This window comes from Schistocerca piceifrons, chromosome 5 (assembly GCF_021461385.2).
Source record: "Schistocerca piceifrons isolate TAMUIC-IGC-003096 chromosome 5, iqSchPice1.1, whole genome shotgun sequence".
NCBI lineage: Eukaryota > Metazoa > Arthropoda > Insecta > Orthoptera > Acrididae > Schistocerca > Schistocerca piceifrons.
Genome location: NC_060142.1, coordinates 346,266,976 through 346,294,419, shown reverse-complemented (window position 1 = coordinate 346,294,419; position 27,444 = coordinate 346,266,976). Strand labels below are relative to the sequence as shown.

General features: G+C 45.4%; 1 protein-coding gene across 6 annotated transcripts in view; it reads right to left on the bottom strand.

Annotated features, from left to right (window-relative positions):
- LOC124798130 (hemicentin-2-like) overlaps nt 1–27,444 on the bottom strand; it is a 1,906,233-nt gene that overhangs the window by 55,467 nt on the left and 1,823,322 nt on the right. For all 6 annotated transcript variants that reach the window (XM_047261391.1, XM_047261390.1, XM_047261394.1 and 3 more), the window contains one exon: nt 18,380–18,593. In XM_047261391.1, the coding sequence (XP_047117347.1) occupies nt 18,380–18,593 (214 nt within the window). The remainder of the gene's footprint in view (nt 1–18,379; nt 18,594–27,444) is intronic.

Sequence of the window (27,444 nt, the reverse complement as noted above, 5' to 3'; positions counted from 1 at the left end):
AGACTCAAACCATTCTGAGAAATTCTGCTTACATTCAGGTAGCAGCTGTAAGTGATTAGAAACAAATTCGCTACATATCGCTCCCGTACAGATGGCGAGGACACGATTAAATTATATCGCGCGCAGAGTCGTTTAAGCAGTCACTCTTCCAGCGCTCATATGTGTGGAACTTGCAGAAACCCCGATAACTCGTAAAATGGGAAGTACATTCTGACATACAAGTCAAAGTGATTGTCAGAGAATGGAGGTAAATGTAGACACCCAATCTTTTCATAATGCGATTAAGAGGGAAATAAAAATACGAGAAGACTCATCAGCAGACACATCCACGAAAGAAGGCTTACTAAATGCACAGTGTGACCAAAAAGTCCGTAAACATTTGAAAATGCAATAATTCACGGAATAATGTAGGTAGGCAGGTAAAAATTGACACACATGCCTGAAGTGACATGGGGTTTTATTGATACCAAAAACGAGTGCAAAAACTAACCAACAGATGGCGCTGAAAGCAACACGTCGGTAGCAGAATCGGGTATAAAATGGGCTGTAGTGAGAGAGGAAGTCACCTCCGGCGGTACTCCGAAAGCATACCGCTCTTCGATTGTGCCATTCCAGCACTAATCGAAGCGCTAGGTTTTCAGGTGCCAGCCAGCCGAGCAGCAGCGGTCCAGTCGAGCAGCAGCAGCAGCAGCGGCGGCAGTCCAGCCAGCCAGCCAGCCAGCCAGCCCTCCCGCAGCAGCAGCAGCAGCGGCCCCGGTCCCGTCCGCGGCAGCAGCAGCAGCAGCAGCTGCGGCATTCCTGCCAGCCGTCGTCAGCGCCAGCGCCAGCAGCGTGGGACTCTGGTCTTCGTCCGTCTTCGTCTTCATCCGTCTTCGTCTGTCTCCAGTGTTTTTTTCCTTTCCTTTCCGTCCAGTGCATTATTGTTTTTCCCTGTCGTCATGTCAGCCCCCACCACCACCACTACCACCACAGCCATAGTTTATAGTTGCCCCTCCGCCACCACCACCACCATTACATGGTGTGCACAGTCACACCCCCCTCTTTCCATCCCTCCTCTTCTCACTCTCCCTTCGCCCTCGCTCTTTGTCGCCCCCTCTCCGGCTTCTTCCTCCCACTCCTCTCCCTCAGATCCTTTCCCCCCACTCTGCTCCAAAAAGGCCCTCCCCCATCCTCCTTCCCCCCCCCCCAGGATGCCATGGATGTCTCCCCGCCTGGCCCTGCTCCCTCCGCCTCATCCTCCTCCTCCTCCTCCCTCCCCTCTTTATACAAATTCCTCCTCTCCCATCCTGATCCTTCCCTTCTCGAGGCCCAGAATCTCTCCTCCGCCAACACTTCCCTGGTGCCCCCATCACCCTCCTCACTCCCATATGGGATTCCATTCACATCTCCTCCCCCAGCCCCACCCTCCATACTGACATCCTCTCTCGTCTCCCCATCACCTGTTTTGGCCCCAACGCATCCCTCACCCCTGCTCCTTCTCCATCTCCTACCCACCAACCCCAACCCCCGCATCGCCTGCCAACCCTCACCGACGTGATCACTTGGCTCAGTCCGACGATCATGGAGGAGGAGGTGTTGGCGGAGCTCAAGGCACATCCCACACTGGAGGTGCGGGCGGTCCGCCGCATTTTCAACTTGGCCAGCCCCACCCGCGTTATGCGGGTTTTCTCCAAGGACGCCCCCTCCATTGACCGTCTCCTGAAGGAGGTTGCCCTCCTCTTCAACCAGCGCTATAAGGTCGACCCCTCCCGTTCCCCTCCTCAATCCCTGCGCTGACAGAGGTGTCTGCACTATAACGCACACCAGACAGCCGAGTGCCGCGAGGCCCCCACCTGCCCGCATTGTAGGCAAGTGCACTTCCTCCAGCAGTGCCCTAACCTTCAATCCCCTCCCTCCTGTAATACCTGCGATCTCCCCCATCCCACCTACTCCCAGAAGTGTAAAGCCCGACCCCATACGACCACTCCTGAACTCACCGTCCCTGTCTGTCCTCTGGACGCCCCCACCCCTCCTGGCAATTCCCTTCGTCCCCCCCCCCCCACCGCTGAGGACATCATCAGGTTCCTCACGGTTGTCCTATAAAACGTCCACCCTTTCCAGTACCCTCACACCCGCCAACAGGTCTCCATCGCCACTCGTTCCATTTTCCACTTAAAAATGTATGCCACCTACTCCAACAACCAGGCCCATTTCACCTTCTCCCGTCTTGACACCCTTGTTTAAATCCCTGTCATGGTGCGACAGCAACGTATCTTTTTCAACAACATCCGCTCCCTTCCCGCCAACAAGAACCTCTTCCTGCACACCCTTGCCACCCACAGTGTGGATGCCTTCCTCCTCAATGAAACCTTCCACCAACCCCACCACACCATCCACACGTCGCCCTACCTCCTTCACCGCTCCGATAATCCCCTCCCAATTGCGCGTGGCGGGGTTGCCATTGGTCACCACCGCCAGATCCCAGTTCGGCTCCAACCTCTCCATCCCGACCCCACCGAACACCTGATCCTCAGTCTCTTCTTCCCCGGCCTTACCGTCACCTGCGCCACCATCTATGTCCGCCATAACGCCCCTATTCCCTTCGGCTTCCTCTCCCACATTGACCATGCATTCTCCTCCTACGTAACTGCTGCAGACCTCAACATCCATAGTCGTTCCGCGGCCCAGTTACGGCAGTGGCATCGGTTCCTCTCCTCCCTTCAAGGCGACCTCATCCCCATCCCCCAGTACACCCATCCAGAATCCAACTCCACTCCCGATGTTATCCTTTCCTCCCCTAAACCTCCTTGGCCGCATAACGGTGGATGTCCTGGAGCCTATTGGTAGCGACCATCTCCCTGTCCTCCTCACCATTTCAGACGGTCGTTGCCCCTGCCCCGACCCTCGTACTAACCCTCCCCCAAAGTACGTCCATGACTATTCCCATGCCAACTGGAATGCCTACTGGGATACCCTCTCCACCCAGGTCGATAGCCACCCCTTCACCTACCGCCACCCTGACGATGTAACCCATGCCGCCTCCTTTCTCCAGCAGACCTTGTCTGAGGCCGTCAAGGCCCATGTCCCTACTGTTGTCATCCACCCCCACCATCCTACCCTACCCCCACAGGCCGTCCTCCTCCTCCGTGAATCCCGTCGTCTCTACCGTGCCTTTCTCCCCACACATGACCCGGACACACTCCGATGCCACCGGCAACTCCAGCGACACATTCGTAATTTGCTCGCAGCTAAGAAATGCTGGGACTGGCGACAGACATGCACCCATTTAAATGCTACCCTACCTATAAACTCGTCCAAGTTCTGGTCAGCCTTCTGTCGCCTTACCTGAACTAAACCCTCCCCCTACTATCCTCTTCTTTATAATGATCATCCCTTTCCTGACACCCTTAGTAAGGCCAATCACTTTGCCTCTTACCTCTTTGATGTCTTTTCCATCCCCGATGATCCCCAGTTCGATTACTCCCTCTTCCCGGATGTCTGCAATCGAACTGACACCTCTGTCCCTCCCCTTGCACCTGGTTTCCAGTACTTGGATAACATGGCACACACGGAACTCAATGCCCCTATCACTACACAGGTTCTCATTGCTACACTCCGCACGAAACGCAACACCGCTCCTAGTCATGATTGAGTCACCTACTGTCACCTTCGTGAAGCTCCTGTCTCTTTCCTCTCCACCCAGGCCAGGCTCTACAATGTAGTCCTGTCCACCGGTTACTACCCCGACCTGTGGAAAACCTCCCGTATCCTGATGTTCCTTAAAGCTGGTAAACCGCCGTCTGCCGTCTCCTCCTACCGTCCCATCAGCCTTACCTCGGTCTTCAGCAAGGTTCTGGAATCTATCCTCACCCGAAGCATACACCAGCATCTCCTCCAGCACCGCCTCCTTCCCATTACCCAGTGTGGCTTTCGGCCGTCCATCTCTTCCGACGACCTTCTCCTTCACCTCACTCATCTCCTTTCCAAACAGCTTAATTCCCATCGGTCTGCAATCTTCCTCTCCCTGGACCTCGTACGTGCTTATGACCGCGTATGGCATTCCGGTCACCTCTTCAAGCTCCAAACCTTCGCCCTTCCCATTAATTACGTCCGTCTGATCGGCTCCTTTCTCTCCCACCGTCCCTCCTACGTCACCATCCATAACACGGATTCCTACACCTTTTTTCCCTCCGCCGGTGTGCCCCAAGGCTCCGCCCTCTCCCCCCTTCTGTACCTTCTATATACGGCGGACATGTCGCCGCCGTCAACCCCCCTCCACCTTCTCCAGTTTGCCGATGACACCGCCTTCCTTGCCCTTGCCCCCACCCTGCAGCGCTCCCAACACCTTCTCCAATCCCATCTTGACCAGTTCACTGCTTGGCGCAACCAGTGGTTGCTCAAGGTCAATCCCTCCAAAACCCAGGCGATCATTGTAGGCAAAACCATCCCTTCCTTCCGCCTCCTTGATTTCTATCTCACCATCTATGGCCGTCCTATGACCCTCACCCCCACCCTTAAGTACCTTGGCGTCACCTTCGACCGTCGACTCTCCTGGACCCCCCCATCTCCGGACAATCCAAGCCAAGGCACACTCCCGACTCTGTCTCCTCGAGCTCCTTTCCGGCCGTACATAGGGTCTGGACCCCTCCACCTTACTCCACACCTATAAATCCCTTATCCGCCCAATCCTTTGTTATGCCCATCCGGCCTGGATCTTGGCCCCCCCTACCCTTTATAAATCCCTTCAAATCGTTGAACACCATGCTCTCCGCCTCGCCTATCGCATCCATCTCCCTCCCCCACGTGGATCCTGTACGATCTCATTCCGTTCCCCCACCTCCTCCTTTTCCTTGAATGGATACGGATCCTCTACACCTCCCGCAAGCTCGATCCTCCTCACCCACTTGTCTCATGTATCCTCTACCACCCCCACCCACTGCCGCGCCTGTATTCCCACATTTCACCCGGTCTCCATCTCTCCACCCTCCTTACCCTCCACCAAGGTGGCTTCCGCCAGCTCCCTCTCCCTGATGATGCCCTCCTCCCCTCCATCTACCCCTCCACCCTCTTCCTGTGTTTGCTCCTTTGGGCACCCTCCCTCCCTTCTCTCCCTCTTCCCTCCCTCCTCCATTTCTCCCCACTCCTCCTCCAGGCTTCCCCTCCCCTGTCCCTCTCCTCCTCCCTCCATCTCCTCAGCCATTGGCATCCTTGTTCTCCCCTCTCCCCCACCTCACCCTTATTCCCCTCTTGGCAGGTCCCTGGACTCGCACATGCTAAGTGGACATTCGCGCGCCGGAGATCATCGCCATCAGTGTCTCGTGTGTGCCGTCGTGTTTAGTGTTCAGTATTCACCGTCACACTCCATCGTTCACCAGTGCCATCGACATCTTCAGTGTTTGTGCTTCATGTCAACAGTTTGTAGTGTGAATTGTCATCGAGTGTGAACGGCTTCATGTTTTTTTATGTTCATGTGTCTACTGTTTTTTCCCCGCCGTTTTGTTCCAACTCATGTGTCTTCTCTGTTTCTATCATTGTACTATCTTTGGCTGGAGAGCGGCGTATTGTGCTGCTGCCAGCCTACCTGTTCTACGGGTTTTAAAATCACAATAAGGAAAAAAAAAAGAGAGGAAGTCAGTCATACCTAGCCTGGCTGGTAAACACCTGCTGGAAGGTACGACTGTTACGCGGGGTGGCTCTCATCCCTATATTGCTACACGTGTGAAAGACAGCTTGCATATACAGTTTAGCGGGCACCGCGCGCCATGATGGCCTCCAACGTCCTCAGACTTCAATCCATGTGGCTACTGGCTGTGGATTTACCTCAAGTCGTAAGTCAACCTCGATCGTCTTTGCTAAAAATCAGTTGCTATGCTGATTATTGCTTTTGTATTATATGAAGCGCCATCTGTTGGTCATTTTGAGCATCTGTTCTAGGTTTCAATGAAATCCCATGTCATTTCAATCACGTGTGTCAATTTTTACCTCTCCCTTCACATTATTCCGTTAACTATTGATTTTTAAAATGTTAAAGGACCTCTGGGCCACCCTGTAGAAAGGCACGACGAATGAAAATAGTGTTACATTAGTCACGAGTGAATCATTGTATATTTCCGGGCTGAGACATCAATTTTTTAACCAATCCTGGTGCATGCGGGGAGGCAGCGTTACCTGAGACTCAGCTGGCTTGTACGATGCACTCCTGTTTTATCCTCTGGGGCGATGGTTCGGTTTGGTCGTCTTACTAATATTTATTGATGCAAGCTAGTGATAAAATAGTGATCGACAAACTTACTCTTCAAGAAGGCAAAACTAGCAAATTTTGTTGTGTGTGTCGCTTTCGAAGATCTGAAGATACGTGACTGCAGTTCAGAAGGAAACATTTCGACCATTAAACAAAAAGGTGTAGCTTACATGTCTTCTATTTTGGAAATCTTACGTTAGATTATCGCTAGTAACAACTGTTTCACCATTGAAACTTCCTGGCAGATTAAAACTGTGTGCCGGACCGAGACTCGAACTCGGGACCTTTGCCTTTCGCGGGCACGTGCTCTACCAACTGAGCTACCCAAGCACGACTCACGCCCCGTCATCACAGCTTTACTTCCGCCAGTACCTCGTCTCCTACCTTCCAAACTTTACAGAAGCTCTCCTGCGAATCATGCAGGACTAGCACTCCTGAAAGGAAGCATATTGCGGAGACATGGCCAAGCCACAGCGTAGGGGATGTTTCCAGAATGATATTTTCCCTCTGCAGCGGAGTGTGCGCCGATATGAAACTTCCTGACTTCGAGTCTCGGTCCAGCACACAGTTTTAATCCGCCAGGAAGTTTCATATCAGCGCACACTCCGCTGCACAGTGTTTCACCATTATCTAGATTCTATATTTATTATCAAATTTAAATAACAAATACTGAGTCAGTTTTGACTAGAATTATTACCTTTTTGGTAACAGTTATGAAGTATTCCATCAGTACGTACGGGAACATTGATTAAAACCTGAAATACACATTACTGATATTCCACAATAATATTTGCTTTATAGTTAGTAGTGAAACCGGTTCACAAAGCACTATAAAATGAACGTTACTTGGGAACATCAGTGCTGTGTGTCGGGTATTTCATACGTTTTTCTTATTCCATCAGCTTTCTGACTCATTTGGTGTGGACATGTCACGAATTCCCCACCGGCGCTAAACTTCTCGGAGTAGCACTAGCACTTTACGTCTTCAATTATTTGTTGGATATATTCAAAATCCTGTCTTCCTCATACAGTTTTTACCCTCTGCAGCTCCCTTGACTACAATGAAGTTATACCTTCCGACATCTTAACCGATGTCCCATCATGGTAACCTTTCCTTTTGTCAATGGTTAACTCATGTTGTTCTCCTCGCTGATTATGTCGAGAGCCCCGTCATTCCTTATCTCAAGTGACCATCTAATTTTCAAAGTCCTTCTATAGAGCCATAATTCAAACGCTTCTATTCTCTTCTTTTCCGTTCTTTACAAAATACAACATTCACTACCATCCGATGCTGTGCTCCAAATGTGCATTCTAAGAAATGCGTTCGTCAAAATGCGGCCGACGTTTCGCACTAGTACACTGATTTTAGATAGGAATGCCCTTGCTAAGTGTTATTCCGTTTCTTGTGTCCTCCTTTCTTCAATCATCACGTGTTTTTTTGTTTCAAGGCAAAAGAATTCGTTCATTTAAAGTTTTTTGTGGCCACCAGTTTTGGCTCTGAGCACTATGGGACTGAACATCTGAGGCCATCAGTCCCCTAAACTTACAACTACTTAAACGTAACTAACCTAAGGACATCACACACATCCATTCCCGAGGCAACATTCAAACCTGCGACCGTAGCTGTCGCGCGGTTCCAGACTGAAGCACCTAGAACCGCTCGTCCACACCGGCCGGCTGCCAACAGTTTTCACATTAAGTTTATTGCGTATCACGTTTCTGCTCCTCCTCAGTACTTACGTCTTTCTTCGGTTTATTCTCAATCTATATCCTTTACTCATTAGACAATCCATTCCCATCAACAGGTGATGTGATTCTCCTTCACTTTCACTGAGAATAGCAATCTACCCTTTGTTTTCGTAATTGCTTCTGCAACGTATAGATTGGGGGGGGGGGGGGGGGTCTCAGTGACTTCATTGCGTCTTACACCGTTTGTAATCCGAGCGCTTCATTCTTCTTCTTCTTCTTCCATTCTTATCTTCCCTTCTTGGTTCAACTACAAACTGTGCGTTACCCTCCTTCGCCTATTGCTAATATCTCTTATCCCGAGAACTTCGATCTTCCTGCACAATTTTAGGTTGTCGTACACTTCTTCTGGGTTGACAAGCCTTGGATTCTGTATCAAACAAAACGTCAGAACTGCTTTCAGCAAGTATATTTTCTCGTTTTACCCTATCGGTTTCTTGTGATTATCGTTAGGTAGACTAAAGCAAAAGAAAAAAAAAAGTCGCAACACGAAGAAGGACTTGTGCGACTTAAACGAAAGTTGGTAGGCGTGTTTCTACATCTGAAAGATGACTGTTTAGAATCCAGACCAGTCATTTTACAGTGGCGCTAGTAGCGCCATTATGAGGACGCAAATCATGTTTGCTTCAAATACACTCTGTAACGGTCGTAGGCGTTAGTTACCGCTCAGATTGGACTTGGTGAGTTGATGTTAACTAAGACAGCCTTTAAGGCGAGAAAGACACCATTATCCACTCCTCCTTGATTTTGAACGAGGTCGTTTAATAGGGGTACGAGGGCCGGATGTTCCTTCTGTAATACTGCAAAAAGACTTGGAAGAAATGAAGCTATTGTATTTGATTGCTGGCAGTGACGGTCACGAGAACGTACAGTCGCAACAAGACCGGGCTCTGGATAGTCATGCGGCACTATCTATAGCAAACACCATCGTTTTCGGCGTATCGCATCTAATTACATCTGCAGTATCAGTTTGGGCAACAGCTGGTACCATAGTGACACAAACAACTGTTACAAATCGGTTACTTCAAGGACAGCTACGACTCAGATGCCCTGTAGCGTGCATTCCACTGATCCCAACCGACCGCCATTTGCGACTTCTGTGGTGTCAAGCTATACGCCATTGGAGGCCAGAGTGAAGGTCTGTTGTGTTTCCTGATGAAACCTGTTTCTACTTCGGTGCCAGTGATGGCGGTGTATTGGTTAGGAGGAGGCTAATTGAGGGCTGCAATAAGCTGTCTCGGTGCTAGATACATTGGATCTATATCAGGAGTTATGGTCTGGGGTGCGGTTTCATATGACACCAAGTGCACTCTCCTGGTTATCGTACTCGTCGTAACTGCAAACTTGCTCATCAGTCTGGTGATTGGACATGTTGGGCTGCAGTTCGTGAACAGCATTCCCGGGAGAGTCTTATAACAGGATAACGCTCGCCTACATACGTCTGTTGTAGCCCAACATGCCGTATAGAGTGTCGACGTGTTGTCTTGGGCTCCAGTGTCATCCACTTACAGCATTAACCGTATTGACCAACCGAGTGTAACAGGCATTAAACTTCATCCCACAAGCTGACATACGACACCTGCACAATACAATGCACACATGTTTACATACTTGCATGCAACATTCTGGCGGTTACACAGGTTACTAATGTACCAAATATGTTACCTAGGCAAATGTACTCCCGAAATTTCATTACTCTGCATTAATTACTTGTTAGTGTTGTGATTTCTTCCCACCAGTGTATTTCTAATTAACACGGTGAATGATCCATTTGCCTCCTGTACCTTCACAGATTGTCCAGAACGTGACTCATTATACGACGAGATGCGCGAGACTAGCATGAGTAACTTTGGCCCGCTTTCAGCGTCCAGGTAGCGGCAAGCTCCACAGAGACTGCGCGGACCACACAGTTCGCAACCGGTGAGTGAGGTCGGCGGTGAGCGAAACTGGCGCGACGTGTATCCAAAGCAGCGGGCGGCGTGTGGCTGGCCACTTGAGCTCACCGCAGGCCAGCCAGCGAAACCGCAGACCCGGGGCTGACCCGGTGCGGCGCCGGTTCTCTGGAAACTTGCCGGCAGTGGCGGTCCGCGGGCCGATACGGCCAGAGGGCGTCGCGAGTTGCGGCGAACTCTGCCACCCAGCAGTGACGGCGGCCGGGCGGCTGCCCTCGATGGGAGGGGCAGGTCACGGAACGGCCCGCCACTACGGGGATCAACCGCCGCTTCACTGCGCTGACCGGGCTATTGATAACGAAAGCCGGCTTGCTGGGCTCAAGACAGTCATCGCGAATCAACACACCTCGCTCAAGGTGCCGGGAATAGACAGCAAGATGGGGGCATCATGATACATACACACACACACACAAGGACTCCGGAAACTACCTTACGGTGTGTGACGCGGAAAGTATCATATCGCTATCTAGATTTACATCCATCTACACTGAAGTGACAAAAGTCGTGGATTCCCCCACCCCCGGTCTTGTGTCGGACCTCCTTTCTCCCGGTGTAGCGCGGCAACTCGACGTGGCAAGGACTCAAAAAGTCGTTGGCAGTCCTCTCCAGAAATACTGAGCCACGCTTCTTCTATAGCTGCACACAATAGAGAAGTGTTGCCAGTGCCGTAGTTGGTGTACTAATCAACCTCTCGATTATATCCCATAAATGTTTGGTGGGACTCATGTTGCGGCGTTTGCGTGCCCATATCATTCGCCCTAACTGTCCACAGTAATCTTCAACCAATAGCGAACAAATGTTGTTGCGAACAATCATTGTTGGGAATATGAATGGCTGCAAATGGTCTCCATGTAGCCGAACATAGCTATTTGCAGTCAATGATCGGTTGAGTTGGACCAGAGGACCCTGTCAATTCCATGTAAACACAGCCAACACCACTATGCAGCCACCATCAGCTTGCACAGTGCCTTTTTTACAACTTGATTCCAACTTCATGGAGTCTCCGCCGCACTGGAACGCTATCCTCAGCTCTTACCAACTAAAATCTGGGATCATATGACCAGGCCACGGTTTCCCAGTCGGATGGTCGGTTGGTTGTGGGAGGGGACCAGACAGGAAGGTTATCGGTCCCATCGCATTACAGAAGGTTAGGAAAGGAAGTTGGCCGCCCGGAGTGGCCGAGTGGTTCTAGGCGCTACAGTCTGGAACCGCGCGACCGCTACGGCCGCAGGTTCGAATCCTGTCTCGGGCATGGATGTGTGTGATGTCCTTAGGTTGGATAGGTTTAAGTAGTTCTAAGTTCTAGGGGACTGATGACCTCAGAAGTTAAGTCCCATAGTGCTCAGATCCATTTGAACCATTCTTTTTGAAAGGAAGTTGCCGTGCCCTTTCAAAGGAACCATCCCGGCATTTGCCTGAAGCGATTTAGCGAAATCACGGGAAACCTAAATCGGCTTTGAACCGTCCTTCTACCTAATGCGAGTCCAGTGTGCTAACCACTGCGCCGCCTAGCTTGGTGATTTCCTAGTCGTCTAAGGTGGAACCGATATATTCACGAGCCCAGCAGAGGTGCTGCAAGCGATGTGCTGTTATCAAAGGCACTCACATCGGTCGTGTTTTGCAACAGCACATTAACGCCAAATTTCGTCGTACGTCCCACATTTATTTCTACTGTTATTTCACTCAGTGTTTCTTGTCTGTTAGCACCGACAACTCTACTGCAATGTGCCGCATCTTTCGGTTTGGAGAGGCAATGCCTGATATTTGGCATTCGTGGCACACTCTTAATACTGTGGAATATTGGATTCTATAACGATTTCCGAGATGGAATACACCATGCGTCTAGCTCCAAGCCCATTCCGCGTTCAAAGTGTGTTCATTTCCGTCGCGCTACCACCATCACGTCCAACCACGTCGGAAACCTTTTCACATGAATCGACTGAGTACAAATGAGAGCTCCTCCAATGCACTGCCCTTTATTACCTTATGGACGCGATATTACCACCATCGCCGTCCCATGACTTCTGTCATCTCGGTGTACATACACTGCAGACCATCATGGCGGAGGATACCTTGTACTACTGTTAGTCATTCCCTATCTTGTTCCACTCGCAAATGGTGTAGGAGAAAGACAACAGTCTTGGTGCTTGCGTAAGAGCCCTGATTTCTCTTGTCTTCGTAGTCCTTACGCGAGATTTCCGTTGGTGGCACTAGAATCATTCTGCAGTGTGTCGCATACGATGGATATCTAAACTTTCTCAAGGTTTTTCATGAAAAGATCGTCTTCTTTCTCGCAGGGATTCTCATTTAGCTCAAGCCGACATTTCCGTAATAGAAGCGTGTCGATCGAACCTATGGCTAAAAAGTTGCTTCGATGTGTTTGTTTTATCTGGCGTGGTTAGCATGCCAAATATTATAGCAGTACCGAAGGATGGTCGCCCAATGGTCCTGTACGCCGTGACCCTTACAGATGAGCTACATTTTCTAGAATTCTCCCAATAAACGGAAGTCGACCATTCGCCTTACATGATACCGACAATAAGTGCTCGTTCCATATCGCTTTGCTACGTTACGATGATGTATTTAATAGATGTGACTGTCTCAAGTAGCACAATTCTACTACTGTATTCGAACGTTATACTATTGTTATTCCACTCATCTGCATCAACTCACTAGTTTCCAAGTTTACAGCAAACTGCCATTCATCACACCAAAAGAAATTCTGTCGAAGCCATCTTGTATCCCCATTTTACCCCTAAATTAAATCAACGACATAATTTTTCCGGACACTGTATTGTCATCTGCATACAGTCGCAGATTGCTCCATACCAATATGTCAGATAGTTCACGGACATAAAGAACAAGAGCGTTCATGTCACACTTCCCCGTCAATACCTGTCAAATGGTTCAAATGGCTCTGAGCACTATGGCACTTAACTTCGGAGGTCATCAGTCCCCTAGAACTTAGAACTACTTAAACCTAACTAACCTAAGGACATCACACACATCCATGCCCGACGCAGGATTCGAACCTGCGACCGTAGCGGTCGCGCGGTGCCAAACTGTAGCACCTAGAACGGCTCGGCCACCCCGGCCGGCCGATATCTGTCTCTGATGAACTCTCACCATCCAAGACAACGTGCTTAGTTGTATTCCTTAGAAAGTCATCGAGACCGTCAAAAATCAGAGAATCTATTTCGTATACTTAAACGATGTTAACAGTGAGTAGTGGAGCTCTGTGTCAAACGTTTGCCGTAAATCTAGTAATGTGGAATATTCCCGTCACCTTCCATCCATGGTTCGTAGGATATCGTGCGAGAAAATAGCATCCGTACCCTCCCTTCCTCCATTTCCTTTTCTGTTCGCTAAATATGTGTAGAAGGAACGACTGTCGAAAAGCCCGCATTTGAGCCTAATGTCTTTAACTTCCTCGACGTGGTCATTTCGCGAGATGCTAGAGGGAGAAGGAAATATGCTGCGTAGCTGTTCTTGGCACGTCCTCCTTCGAATCTTGGACAGTAAATGTGTCACACACAACGCCTCTCTTGTAACGCTGGCTATTGAAAATTGATGTCTCCGTAACTCTCTCGCACAGCTCTTCGTAGAATCTTCTTTATATTTTTTAACGCTGGCTGTTGAAAATTGATGTCTCCGTAACTCTCTCGCACAGCTCTTCGTAGAATCTTCTTTATATTTTTTATTATTTCTAGCTGTAATGGGCACATTATAAAAGGCAATATTCACGAATCGGACGAACGAGAGTTTTGTAAATCTACTTCTTTAGCAGATAAATTATATTTCCTTAGGATTCTGCGAAAGAATCGTAGATTGGCATCTGCTATTCCTGCAACTGGCTTGATGTGGTCATAAGACTTCAGGTCGTTGAGAAAGGCTACTCATACGTTAACGGTTATTAACAGTTTCCCGAGTTTTATTCTGAATAGTGTAAGTAATGGATCTCTCGGCCTGTTTATCTTCAATTTTTGTGTGCGTTGAGATGCACCATTCGCCGATCCTCTGCAAGTCTTCCTGCATTTCGTTACAATCTTCTGGCATTGCAACCTTGCTATAGACAACAACTTGGTACGAGAAGAACTAAAGCCTTGGGTCCTCATCGTGCAAGTGGTGCGGAAGGAGGGATGGGAGAATTAACATCCCCTTTGAAAAAGAAACACGGACAGGTTCACCTGGCTCGTTTCATAGAGCCCTGTGAGGGCCCATTGCTAGGGTAATGGCGAAGGACTCAACGATAGAAACACGGATAGAATACATCTCTATATGCCAAAAACCATTTCTCGCTTAGCAAAATCAACATTCCGTCTTACTTGAATTAAGTAGCAAGGTAGTTGGCTGGAGCTTAAAACCCAGGTACTAACATCCAGTCATGCCACTGAGTTTTTCTACGATCTCAGCCCTGTTAATTCCAATTGTAACAATGGAGCGCTTTAATAATCACTTAACTACCCCGGAAGGGAAAAAATCATCTACCGTCAAAGGACTAGAAACAATAATTCACCCAAAAAACCAGAAACGCTTAAAGGACAAGAAATTAAAATTTTAGACATGTAAGAAACAATATTTGCTGGATCAGAACACCACGGAATCTGGAAGTTACTAGCTGTTTGAAATGTTAGGCAGAGAAAAGGATCCTTAAAAATACACCGTAATGGAGTGGGGGATGTAATCGGGGTTGCATTCTCAGTTTCAAAAAACGTGCTTAGTTCCAAATCGAAGAAAAAAGCCTGTAGACCATAAATTAATGAAAATTTCCTTGAAATGTGTGAATAAAACGTACACAGTCATTAGCACATACATGTTGATAAACCAAAAAACATAAGAAACTAGGAAAATTAAATAAGTCTTGATGGGAGGCGGTGAAAAATACAATCTCCAAAATTTCACAAGATCAGGTGAAAATCAATGCACAGAGAGAAAATTCAGGAAAGCGACTGGTGACCTCCCGTCGTAGAAGTTGACCAATCAAAGTGACAAAGTACAATGAAATGGCGTATAAATTGTAACCCAAAATTATTTGAACCTGTTTGAAAAAGAAAACTCAGAACACAAAAAAAACATTGCCATCTCTTAACAGGTAAATTCCAAATTGATCATATCATAAACTCGTATCCACATCAAGAGCAGATTTTAAAAGTTCAAGCATACAAAGGTGCAAATATTGACAGACACCTCCACCTAACCCGGAATGAAACTAAATTTAAAGCCCCAAAATTCGGTAAAAGGAGTGCCAGTGCACTAGTACAATCCAGTCACTCAACAAAACGCAAGCGCCATATTTACAACACATTAAACACATGTTAAGTAAAAATGCCCAAGGAACCAAATTCGTTTACAAAGACCAAACAACACCCTTTCCGCAAGGAAGACTGTGAACAGACAGTAAAATCTCGAGACAAGATTTTCGAATCAAGGAATTACATCAGATCGCATGTCACGTACTTGGCAATAGGAAAGAAGATTCAAAATTAATTGGACAAACTAAAAGACACCAGAAGAAGAGCGAACTCTAAGAAACTGAAGAATGCTCGATATAGAGCACCGTGGCCTTTTATAAAACATTTAGGACAAATATAAATGCCTATCAGTTCCAAAAACTCTGTTTCACGAATGAAAATGAACAATTAACACTTATTAACATAGAACACCGCAGAGAAGTTCGTAAATATTTAAATAAGGACTAATCAGTTGTCCTGAATCCACTGAAATATCTCCATCATAAATTCCTATAGAAACCAATTTAAATTCAGCAGCACTAAATGAAGAGGAAATTGGTAGACAAATTAAAAGGTTATGAAATAGTTAAGTATCTGTTGAAGGAGAGATTATTGGAGAAATCTGGCTTCCTTTCCTGCAGTTAGTTTCCACTTAGAAAAATCACCCCATGTATAAATCACATTCCACGAGAGAATGCACTCTCTTCACAACATCAACCTGGTTAAGGCAATCCCGCATATGTCTGTAGCGTTAGCTATAGGTTGGAAGTCGAGAGTTTAGAAAACTGTTGTAAAAAGGTTCTTTGTTTTGTCGCGAATCCGCAGATTAGGAATATACCGAATTGGGTAGTAAACTATGTATCTAATTTTTTAACAGTTATTAACATTTACCCTACTGCTGGCAGATTGACAGCGCAAAACCTACCGCTAAAACTGAAATATGTACATTACGATTTGAAAATTAAGGAAAAGATAGATGGAGACTGATAGAGTAAGTTAAGTTTATAACACGATGATGGTGATACTGGTTTGACGCGGTCCGCCACGAGTTCCTCCCCTGAGCCAACCTCAGAGCAACTTGCAACCAATGTCCTCAACTATTTGCTGGATTATCCCAATCTCAGTCTCCCACTTCAACTTTTACCTTCTACAGCTCCCTCTAGTACTTTGGAGGTTAGTCCCTGATGCCTTAACAGTTTCTAATCTCCTGTCCCTTCATCTTGTCAGTGTTTCCTCGCCGATTCTATGCAGAACCTCCTCATTACTCACCTTATCATTCCACCTAATTTTCAACATTCTTCTGCAGCACGACATCTCAGATGCTTCTATTGTCTACTGTTCTGGTTTTCCCACGTACAACCCCAGAAATTTCTTTCTCAAATTAAGACCTGTGTTTGATACTAGTAAATTTCTCTTGGCCAGGAATTTTCCTTTTGCCAGTAATAGTGTGCCTTTTATGGCCTCTTTGCTCCTCATGGGTTATTTTGTTGCCTAGGTAGCAGAATCCCTAAACCTCATCTACTATGTGATGATCAGTCCTCATGTTAAGGCTCCCGTGCTTCTCACTCCTACAATTTCTCTTTTTTTTTTTTATTTTCTTCGATTTACTCTGAAATCATATTCTCTATTCATTAGACTGTTCATTCTATTGAACAGATCCTGTAATTAATCTTAACTTTCACTGAGGATAGCAATGTCATCAGCGAGTCTTAACAATGTCCTATTACCTAGAATTTTAACCACAGACCTTAAACCTTCTTTTATTTCCGTCATTGATTCTTCGATGTATAGATTGAACAGTAGGGTGGAAAGACTACATCCCTGTGTTACACCCTTTTTAATCTGAACACTTCGTTCTTCGTCTTCCCGTGTTATTGTTCCCTCTTGGTCCTTGTACATATTGTCTACTATACACCTTTCCCAATAGCTTAACCCCATTTTTCTCAGAATTCCGAACATCTTGCACCATTTTACATGGTTTAACGTTTTTTTCAGGGCGACAAATCGTATGAACGTGTTTTTATTTTTCTTGAGTCTTGCTTGCATTATCAAACGCAACGTCATCACTGCCTCTCTGATGCCTTTTCCTTTCCTATAGTCAAACTGATCGTCATCTAATAGATTCTTAATTTTCTTTTCCATTCTTCTGAGTATTATCCTCCTCAGCAGCTTGGATGCATGAGCAGTTAAGCAGATTGTACGATAATTCTTGCGTTTGTCGGTGCTGACTGTCTTCGAAACTGTGTGGATAATGTTTTTCCGAAAGACTGATGGTACATCGCCAGGCTCATACACTCTACGCACCAACGTGAATAGTCGATTTGATGCCACTCGCCCCAATGATTTTAGAAATTCTAATGAAACGCTATCCATCCCTTCCGTATTATTTGATTTTAGTATTCGAGAGCTCTTCTAAATCCTGATTCTAATTCATGAACATCTCTTCCTCATCGACTCCTGTCCTACTCCTATCACATCATCAGATAAGTCCTCCCCCTCACAGAGGCCTTCAATGTACTGTATCCCCCTATCCGCTGAGCTTTCTTGAGATTACGATATACGAAAAATGATGTGACGTCTAGATAGGACATTGGTGTCAGGAGACGAAAGGAATTCTATTTGGGGAAGGAAAGGATGATTTGAAGCCTTCACGGTTTTTACGTCATGATTGAAAAGATGGGTAGTTTTAATGGATGATAGTGTGATATGGGAGAGGTACGAAATAGATATTACGCAGAGTAAAGCCAATTAATGCAATAGATGGAGGGAAAATGGTACATACTGACAGAGGCGCGGTACCAGACCAGTGATCTCAAGGAAGAGGAGGGCTGTAAGGTACTGGGACCAATGTTTATGGGAGATGTAAGTGAGGCATATTGGTAGTTGTGGGAGCTTCAGTGGGAGAAGATATTCGGGTACAGAATGTAAGGTCGGGGTTTTACGTGTGATAAATTGCTCTTTATTTATGCTAACAGCTTCTTCGTTGGCATGATAAGGGTGTACCGATTCCGTTCCAGATTTATCGATAAAAATAACTCAATGTATTTCAGTAACTAATACTCGGAACGAAACTGAAAGTAACCAGCAATGGAAGTCAGGAGATCACGGAAGGGGAAATGTCTAGTGGTTGTAACTCGCCGCCGTAAAACGCAAGTTACCACGCCAGTAGCGCCGGCAGCGGGGAGGGACGAGCGGGTGCGGCGCGGATTGCGTTCTGCTGCAGTACTCACCTTCGGACACAAAGACGAAGATGGAGGCGGGCTCCGTGTTGGAGGCGCTGCACGTGTAGTTGCCGGAGTCGGAGTCGTGCGCGTTCCGGATGGTGAGGCGGCTCTGCGTCTTCGGCCCAGGCTCCGTGTCCACCGAGATGCCGCCGCGCGCCGTGTCGTAGTTGATCATACGGTCGTTGTGGTACCAGAACACGTACTGCGGCGGCGTCGGGCTCTGCGGACACACCACGCGGTTACCGCTGACGTCACACAGGCTCCAGGGATTGGCATGAAAAATGTTATAAGCGCAAAATCTGAAACGTATGCCACGTCACTGCTGTCTGGTCACCATTGTTGAGAATATCAGGAAGATCGAGGTATGACTGCTAAAGATAACAATTCTTAGAACAGCAGTTTTGTTCTTATTTTAAGAATGTGCAGGTTGAGTCAGGGATAGTGACTGTATTGGTGATACTAAATAAAAAACCTCGTATGGATATATGCCCTATTCCGGATGACTTCCGATATAGAACATGTTAAATATACACTGCTATCTATTTCCTGTATCATTCAGTACACTGTCATTGTTTACAACGTACCACAGTAGTGTTGAAGAATTCGAGGCTAACAGTTTGAGCACTTGTGGTCTATCGCGTTGGTAAACTACCTCAAATTGTGGAATGGGTTTGCATATTGTGTCCGTGTATTAAATGGTTCAAATGGCTCTGAGCACTATGGGACTCAACATCTTAGGTCATAAGTCCCCTAGAACTTAGAACTACTTAAACCTAACTAACCTAAGGACATCACACACACCCATGCCAGAGGCAGGATTCGAGCCTGCGACCGTAGCAGCCTCGCGGTTCCGGACTGCAGCGCCAGAACCGCACGGCCACCGCGGACGGCTGTCCGTGTATTACCGTCAGCTACTTGCGACGAATGAAAATTTGTGCCGCACCGTGACTCGAACACTTGTCATGAGTGGTCGCCTCAACAACTCCGCAATCAGAGTAAGCCCCTGGATCGACCCAAACCTCAATATGTCCCGGAATCATAATCCAAATTCTTGCCCATTCGTGAAACTAAGCGTTGGAGGACAAACGGTTTTTTTTTCGTCATTTTGGCTCAGCAGGGCTTGATTATATCATTAATCCATTGTAATAAATGCAGTTACTGCATAAACACAGACAACATAATCATTAATGATATACTGTTTATCAGACAGGCCTACGGAAGTTACTTACACAAGAGAGCATGCGCGTCGCGTGAGATTTTATATATTCTTTCGCTTCCTCCAAGCCAACTATTAGCCCTAGAGAAAAAAAGAAGTGAGATTCTTTTTGTAGGAAATTTGATGTATGTTAACTGTATACTGCGACACGTTTTCATTCGAGGGCGGAGTTTTACAGTTATTCAATAAGAAGCTACGTAACTGATATTAAAACTGTTCTTCTTGGAACCACCATTAAGAATAGGGCAAATGTCCATGTCAAGTTTTTCGTTCAGAATCACCGATACTATCACTCTTCAAAGCATGTATGTTTCCTCATGACTCATCCTGCAGACTTAACGATTTACATGGTTTTGTTATCATGGTAACATACTATTTCTTTAGGACTGAAGCTCAGTTTAGCAGAGAGGTAACGATATAACAACCAAGAACTATAAAAGCAACCAACATATTTTTCATTACAATGGCCACGGGTTATAAAATCGTGTCTAAGACTAACTGCAATATTCAAGTCAAATTTCTCTAGTTCATGCACTCAAGAAATTCACTTAACCATTTTGAATCTTCACTGCACCCCAGTTTTGAAACTACTTAGAAGATTAAAATTGTGTCTCCGATCGGGACATAAACATGGAACCTTGCATTTCGTGTCTATCTTCCGTGACAAGACAGGTTCTGAGATCATGTCTCGATCCAGTTCACAGCTTTAATCTGCCAGGAAGTTCAGTTTTTGCCGGTAATGAAATGAAGCCATGTGGTAGATGGCATCTCGCATGCCTATCATTTTCCTTTTAGAATTTACTTCATTTGACTGATTTCACTGATTCTCAACACTTAAACTAATTCATTCTGTCTCCCATAGATAAAAGTGAAATTACAAGTTATGACACTGCAGTAAGATGACACAAAAAATGATAGCTTTAGCAAAGAGCTAGACAAAGTGAATATTTCACTACGATTTCTTTGGCGGAAATCGAAGCGTTACAGTAAGCCATAAGCGATACTTTCAGATTTTAAAAATGTTACTCTGTAGATGTCGTGCCTTTCGACTAGCACACCCTGTAGATTAATCTTAACGTGTACTTTTTTTAAAATTTTTTCTGACCAACTGGCATCATACAACAAATTCAGTTCCATTTCTGTCTTTGTTGCTTCCAATTTTTCCAACACGACATCTACTCCACATACTGTCTTTTCCTTTCTTCCATCCATATTGCTGCTTATTTTTTTTCCTGCCTTCTAATTTAGTAAATTTAGTATTTCATTCATAAAATACTTCGTTTCTGTTATGTCCGATTGTTTCTTGCTACTTCCGCAATTATCTGTGTAATCCATGCTACTGATGTCTTTTTTTCAGAAATAGAATAAGATACCTCCTTTTTCACCTATTCTAATGCATTTGGTAAAGGCGTTGAAGATGCTTTAACATTTACTTCTTCCATTACATATTGTATTTTATGTGTATTTCGATATATCTTTTAATAACTTTTTTTCACCTCTCTGTTGGTAGTATTGCGCGTCTTATTTTTCTAATAATCCATCTTTCAAATATCTCTGTTCTTTTTAGAATGTACTTCATTCATAAATATTCAAAACTGTATACACATTAGTTTACCACTGTCGTGTAGTGCGTTAGTTTTGTATTTCTAAAGACCCAGTTATTGCTGTAGGTAGTGTATAGTTAAACCATATGCAATTTTTCTTACTTATACTTGCATCTACTGCCTATCTTTCTAGTCCGCTGAATTGTATACTTCGTCCAACATATTTAAATTTACCTTGTATTGAATTGTATATAACTAGGGGCCTAGAAACGAAGGAGAGGCCCTCAGTGGTAAACAACCCCACAACAGGCTTGTTTGAATTAGTTAGAGCTACTTTTAACTGTCAGTATTTGAGCATCACATATTACTGTGGATTTGCAATTTCTCCAGTTTCAAAAATGATCCGATAACTTATGATTTGAAATAATGCTACATGCGTCTGTGTCCATAGATATTAAGGTATGGTATGCTGTGATACCTGGTAGTTTCTAAGACCATGGAATGCCATTAAATACATATCTGTGTTATTAGGCCGTTCTCACAGCGCTGGTAATGACTGCCTAGCAGTGTGCACGGTATCACCATCCAAATGTAACCAGGTGTCGTAAACTTGTTGAAAACTAGGTACAACACGTGTGACATAAGATTTACAGCATCTCTGCCTATCGATTGCAGTCACTCATGTTATCCGGCACTAATTTTTGAAAAAGTAATAGCTGATTGATCTCGTACAAAGAAACTCCACATTGTAATACAACCTTGCTTGAAGGGCTCTCACTGGGGTTGCTAATCGTCCAATAACACTTTTTCTGTTTATTAACTCGTCCATCTCTGTAGCTGAGTGATCAGCGCAGCTGACTTCCATGTGGGAAGGCCCGTGTTCGGTTCCCTGTACTGCCAGGAATATTAACCTGATGAAAGGTCGGGTACGGGATGCTCTTAGCATCACGACGCCACCTGAGGAGCTACTCGATGTATTAGTAGTGGCTCCACGGTCAAGAAGCCCGACAACGACCGGGAGAGCGTTGCCCCTCCATACCACATCCGATGACGCCAATTACAGAGGACGACACGGTGGTCGGTCGGGCCCGATTCTCTCGTCCAGGATCAGAAAGCGGAAATTTTACCTTATATTTATTTTCAGCCTCGGAAATAAAATTAAGTTCATTAACATGCAGGAACTGTCCGGCACTTAATTGTGATCCTACTAATACTTAAGACACATGTCATTGAAGATTACAGCTTGACTCGAATATGTTTTTGACTAAGCTATATTATGTTATATTATATTCAGATAGCTGAATTATCTTCCGAAAAACCAAATGTGCTACATGTTATTTCACACTCACCTACAGAGAGTTGAATACGGTGATCCAAAGCGTGAAAGTATGAGAAACGGCTCAATAAAACGTCAGAGAAACGTTGCGTGCAGAGCAACGCGCGCCTCGGCGCTTGCCGGGAGAAAGCCAGAAGAAATATTACAGGTGCACTCGGGAAATCCCCGCGGACGCCAGATGAAGCTCCGAGAAAGATGGCGCCTGTATTGCGTTTACCGGGCGAGTTATTTCTGTCTTAAAGGAGCAGCTTTATATCTGCGCGAGGGAAGCTCTAAACGAAAAATATGGCCGCCGACCTCGCCTCTCACTGACGCCGCCGCTGCACGCCTGAATGAGACGTGTGACACGCCTACCGCCTACCGCAGTTCCAGGTATTAAATCTGGCAGACCTTCATCTCGCTTCTCGCTCATGGAGTGCTTCGCATACTAAGGTAACATTGACGGAATGGCGCATTTTGCTAGGAAAGATGTTTTGAGAAATGAAATTTCTGTCTGCTGCTACCATCTAACAGGCACGCCTACAGATTAATATTGGCTTTGTACTGCTGGCAGGCTAAACATTTTAGAGATGTTTTCTGATGAAGATCAGTGACACATACGGATTTTGGACGAGATACAGAAACTTGCTGTATACTGACATTGGAGCAAGAAATTAATTGGTTGTAATGTGTAGTATCGTATTGAAATCAACTTATTTTAACGTTAGTGTGCGTGCAAAATAATATTACCCCTACCTGTGCAAAAGGAATGGCACGGGAGGGGACAACAGACGTGGTGTGAACGGATACTGGGCAGCAGTGGAAGCGAAGCCTACGCACAAACGCATATCTTGCAAAGACGAATACATTTCTTGCATTCTGCACAAACATATAAATTTACTTTATTTATGTTTTTATTCTTTATTTATTTATTTTATCCGATCTGACAAGGGCGATCAGGATCTCTCTTACATCGGACCAGGACCTCACACATATAGTACCCTTTCTTATATCATAGTAACCTAAGAAATAGCAGTTTTAATATGACTAACAGTACTACAATGATGTGAGTGTCTATACTGATAATGTGTGTGAATAATATCGACTCTAAACTAATAAAGTTAACACTGGCAGTACTTGTACTACTGCTGCTACGGCTGCTGCTGTCTCCGACAATGGCAATAATAATTACTGTGTCATTCGAACAAGACACAGCCACGGCAAAAGCACCACAAGCGCATAGATGCGAGCTGGTGCCAGTGCCGTAGAGACTCGCCACTTGCGAGAGTTCCTCCAACCACCAGGGCGGCGTTGAGGATGAAGATATCGACTTCGTCTCGGCCAGTTGTCCGCCGAGTACAATCCGCCAATGACCGGACGAAAACAGACAGAAGCCTACTCGGAAGATAGAAGAGCAGCTCTCGCCCACTTGGTTATAGATCATCTTCCAGGGCTGCCTTAGACAGGGAACGTCTTTTAGTGACCTCTTAGAAATGAACAGATAGTTGTAAATTGAATTTGCTACGTACTGTGAAGTTTACCTACGATTAACTGCACGTAGCCATTGAGAACCTTTTTTGTGTTATATTTCATGCAGTGCTGCCGAATTCAGTATTCAAGTATTCAAAATGATTAGTAGTCCTTTTAATTCATTTGTGTGACTTCGTTACTAGTTTCTCCTATCCTGTTACCTGACGCTGGGGCATAGCTGTGTAATAGTGGCAGGGAGAAATTGCCTTAGCGGTGTACTGCACTAGAAGCCGTTTCACCAACCCACATGCTCAGCGTACCGTAATTATAGTGGCAACTCGGCCTCCACAGCAGTAGCGACGAGGTCTTTACAAAACTGGCGACGAGGGTTTACAATAATAATAATAACAATAAGGATAGTAGGAGATACGAAAGGAATTTATGGATGTATAAAACTGATTTTTTCTTATACAGTGTGTTCTGAAGAAACGAAGTATATGGAGACTACACCAGCTAAGAATATTGGGTAATGAGGAAGAACTGGTTCGAGAAAGGACTTCGAGAAAGTGGGATAGATTTTGTTCTAATGGGAACAGGTCTTTCTGCCATGTTGTTCAAACAAAAGCATTAAGGTCGAGGAGCGATATGAGGGACATTGTACGTTGATAGAGCAGTAGGGAAGCCAGAGAGTATGGAAATCTCTGCACTCGTCTGCGCGCAGCTTTTTAGGTCAACAGGGAAGAGCTTTTTATATTTCTGTAGGGTATGAAGAGATGCTGATGCCTTCTTGCAAAATGCAGTTACCTGCTCCTTCCAATTTAGATTTCCGTTTATTATTTCTCTTAGACTCTTTTCTAAAAGAGACAGTTAATATTTCTCTCGTTTATGGTTAAAGATGTTGCCGATTCTCGATATTTCGAGCTAATGAGTCTAGAATGACCAACCAGTATCGGTTACATGTTGGATGGGTTGAGCTTTAACCTTATATCCTGCGCCCATTTTGACAGGATGTACTTCATGGGACGTTGTTCTGTTGAACTACGTGCTTTCATTCTTTCCCTTGATTGGAGTCGAGTTCGCGGCCGCAGATTACGTGTGCCTAGCGCGCCGACGTATGAGGTTTGTGGTTCTGTCCTTCCTACCTACAACGGTCGTTCACTGCAGGACGGGTATGCAGAATCCGTTTTGCTCAAGGTTTTCCTTTTGCTTGATGAAGGTGCTCTCATGTATGTGGATTTCTATGACCTCGCTGAACTAGCAAGTTTCGTAGCTCTTCTCCAAACTGTCATGTCGGCGAAGTTTATTCTGTCGTCGGTCTCACATAGTGGGTGCTCCGACACGGCCGATTTCTCCACCTATCCCAACCTGCCGCTGATGCTCACTGATCCTGGTGATGATTAATCGTCCAATCTATTCAGCATAGACTTCTCCAAATGTTCAGGACATGCCGACATTCTCGACACATTCGCTGATCTGAGGCATTCATTGATGTTCGTCGGTTCATAAACAGTCTTTGCGTCGTGCTTGGACAACACACCTCTGATCCTGTCCGTCCCCCCTCGGCATGTATGGCAGAAGGGCCGTATCCTATTCTTCTTCTTTTGATGTGTCACTTCGCTGTCAGACTTCGTGGCACTTGTTTCTGCAACCTGCGGAATAACGGCTGCTCTCGGAACGCTGTCCATGTGTTGCATCTCGCGTGTGATGTGAGACGGCTCACATATTCTTGCAGCACACCATCTAAGATATAGCTGAGCGAGACAGTGTCACGCAATGAGTGGGTCATCTTCAGTACTGTGTTATGTCCTCATTCCTTGAGATTCTAAGATAGAAATCGGGAAGTAGGATTTAATTCTCCGTTGATGATGAGATCATTACAGATTGATCATGTAGTCGAACTGAATTGGAATTCATTTTAAAGAGAACCACCTTGGCATTCATCTTAAGGGTAAAACCCACACCTGGTGTACGGACAGGGATTGAACTCCGCTCCCGCTGAATGTCCAGTGACTTAAACGCAGCCCCATCACATCCGATGACCGCGGTAATGAATATGGGATTTAATTGAGTACCTTCAGCTGCAGCATGGTGAAGCGCATCTGTAAATCAACACCTCCCTTTTCTTCGCTGAGAAATACCGGTAATATATATCGTTCCATCTTAGATGGCGAAAGAGGAAAGACCAGTTTCCAGTTCATCAGTTTACAATATCCGTTACGATGGCGCTTATGACTTTCACTAAGATTACAAATTTACTGCAAAGATAAGCCTGAAAAGGTGCGAAACTAGTTTACAGAACTTGACCCATTATAGACCTCTAGGAACCTGAGACTAATGTACAATCTTTATCTTTTTATCTTTCTAGACCTTCTTCATGCCTTAGCTGATTGCCCGTCTCCGTTCATTTCACATCACCCTCCTAGATTGTGGTTTTTGTCGTTGGACAGGAAATTTTGCAGTGTTGATCAGTAGCCTCAAATTTTCCCTGTCTGATTGGTGTCTTCTGTGACGTTAGGTTTTCTCAGATCCCTTCTTCTCTCTTCCAGCCTTCCCGTATTTCTTTTTTAAATCTGAAAATGAAATTAGAAACTTTTCTTCATTAGTCTATTGTCATTCATTCTCTTAATATGACCGCAAATCTTTAACCTTCTCCTCTTTATTGTGTCCGTGATTATTTCTATGTTTCTGTATGGAACTTCATTTTTTCTCTTCATCCAGTAGTTATCTTTGGTCATTTGTAGTCGTAAATGGTGGTAAAATTTTTGTGAGCATTTTGCTTTCTTTCTTTTCCAATTCTTCTGGTCCACCCCTTTTATTGAGTGTTAGGTATTTAGATCCGTAAAGTGCTTCTGGTTTAATTACTGTTTCATAGTGTTTAATTTTTGCCTGAAATGATATTGCTCTTTTATTATATCGATTTTGGGTGAATTTTTATGCTATTTCATTCTCTCTGATCTTTCTTTAGATATCGTGTTACCAAATCCACTGTATTACACCTATTCTCTCCAATACTTAAATATATCAACTCTTCTGATGTTTCCGTCTTCCTTTAAGGAAATAAAAAAAATATTTTAAAAAGTGACTGGTCAGTTTTATCCGTATTTACATTTGATGCACAGTCACAGTTTGTAGAAGACCCATAATAGATAAACTTCATGAAGATTCTATTTTCTACAGGGTGTTTCGAAATTTCCGTTACATGCTTCTAGGACCTGTAGAAGGGAGTGAGTACATAATATTTTGTATGGGAACCTATGTCCGGAAACGTTCTGTTTCAATTCATGTGTTTAACTCACCCACTTCTGCATGAGGAGTTGAATTAGGCGTAATGAAATACAATTCTAAAGGGAACATAACGAAACATTCATTTATCATTTAAGCACATCTGTTTGTATTAACACTCTAACATTACGTGTTTTACCGCGCGGGATTAGCCGAGCGGTCTAGGGCGCTGAGTCATGGATTGTGCGGCTGGTCCCGGCGGAGGTTCGAGTCCTACCTCGGGCATTGGTGTGTGTGTGTGTGT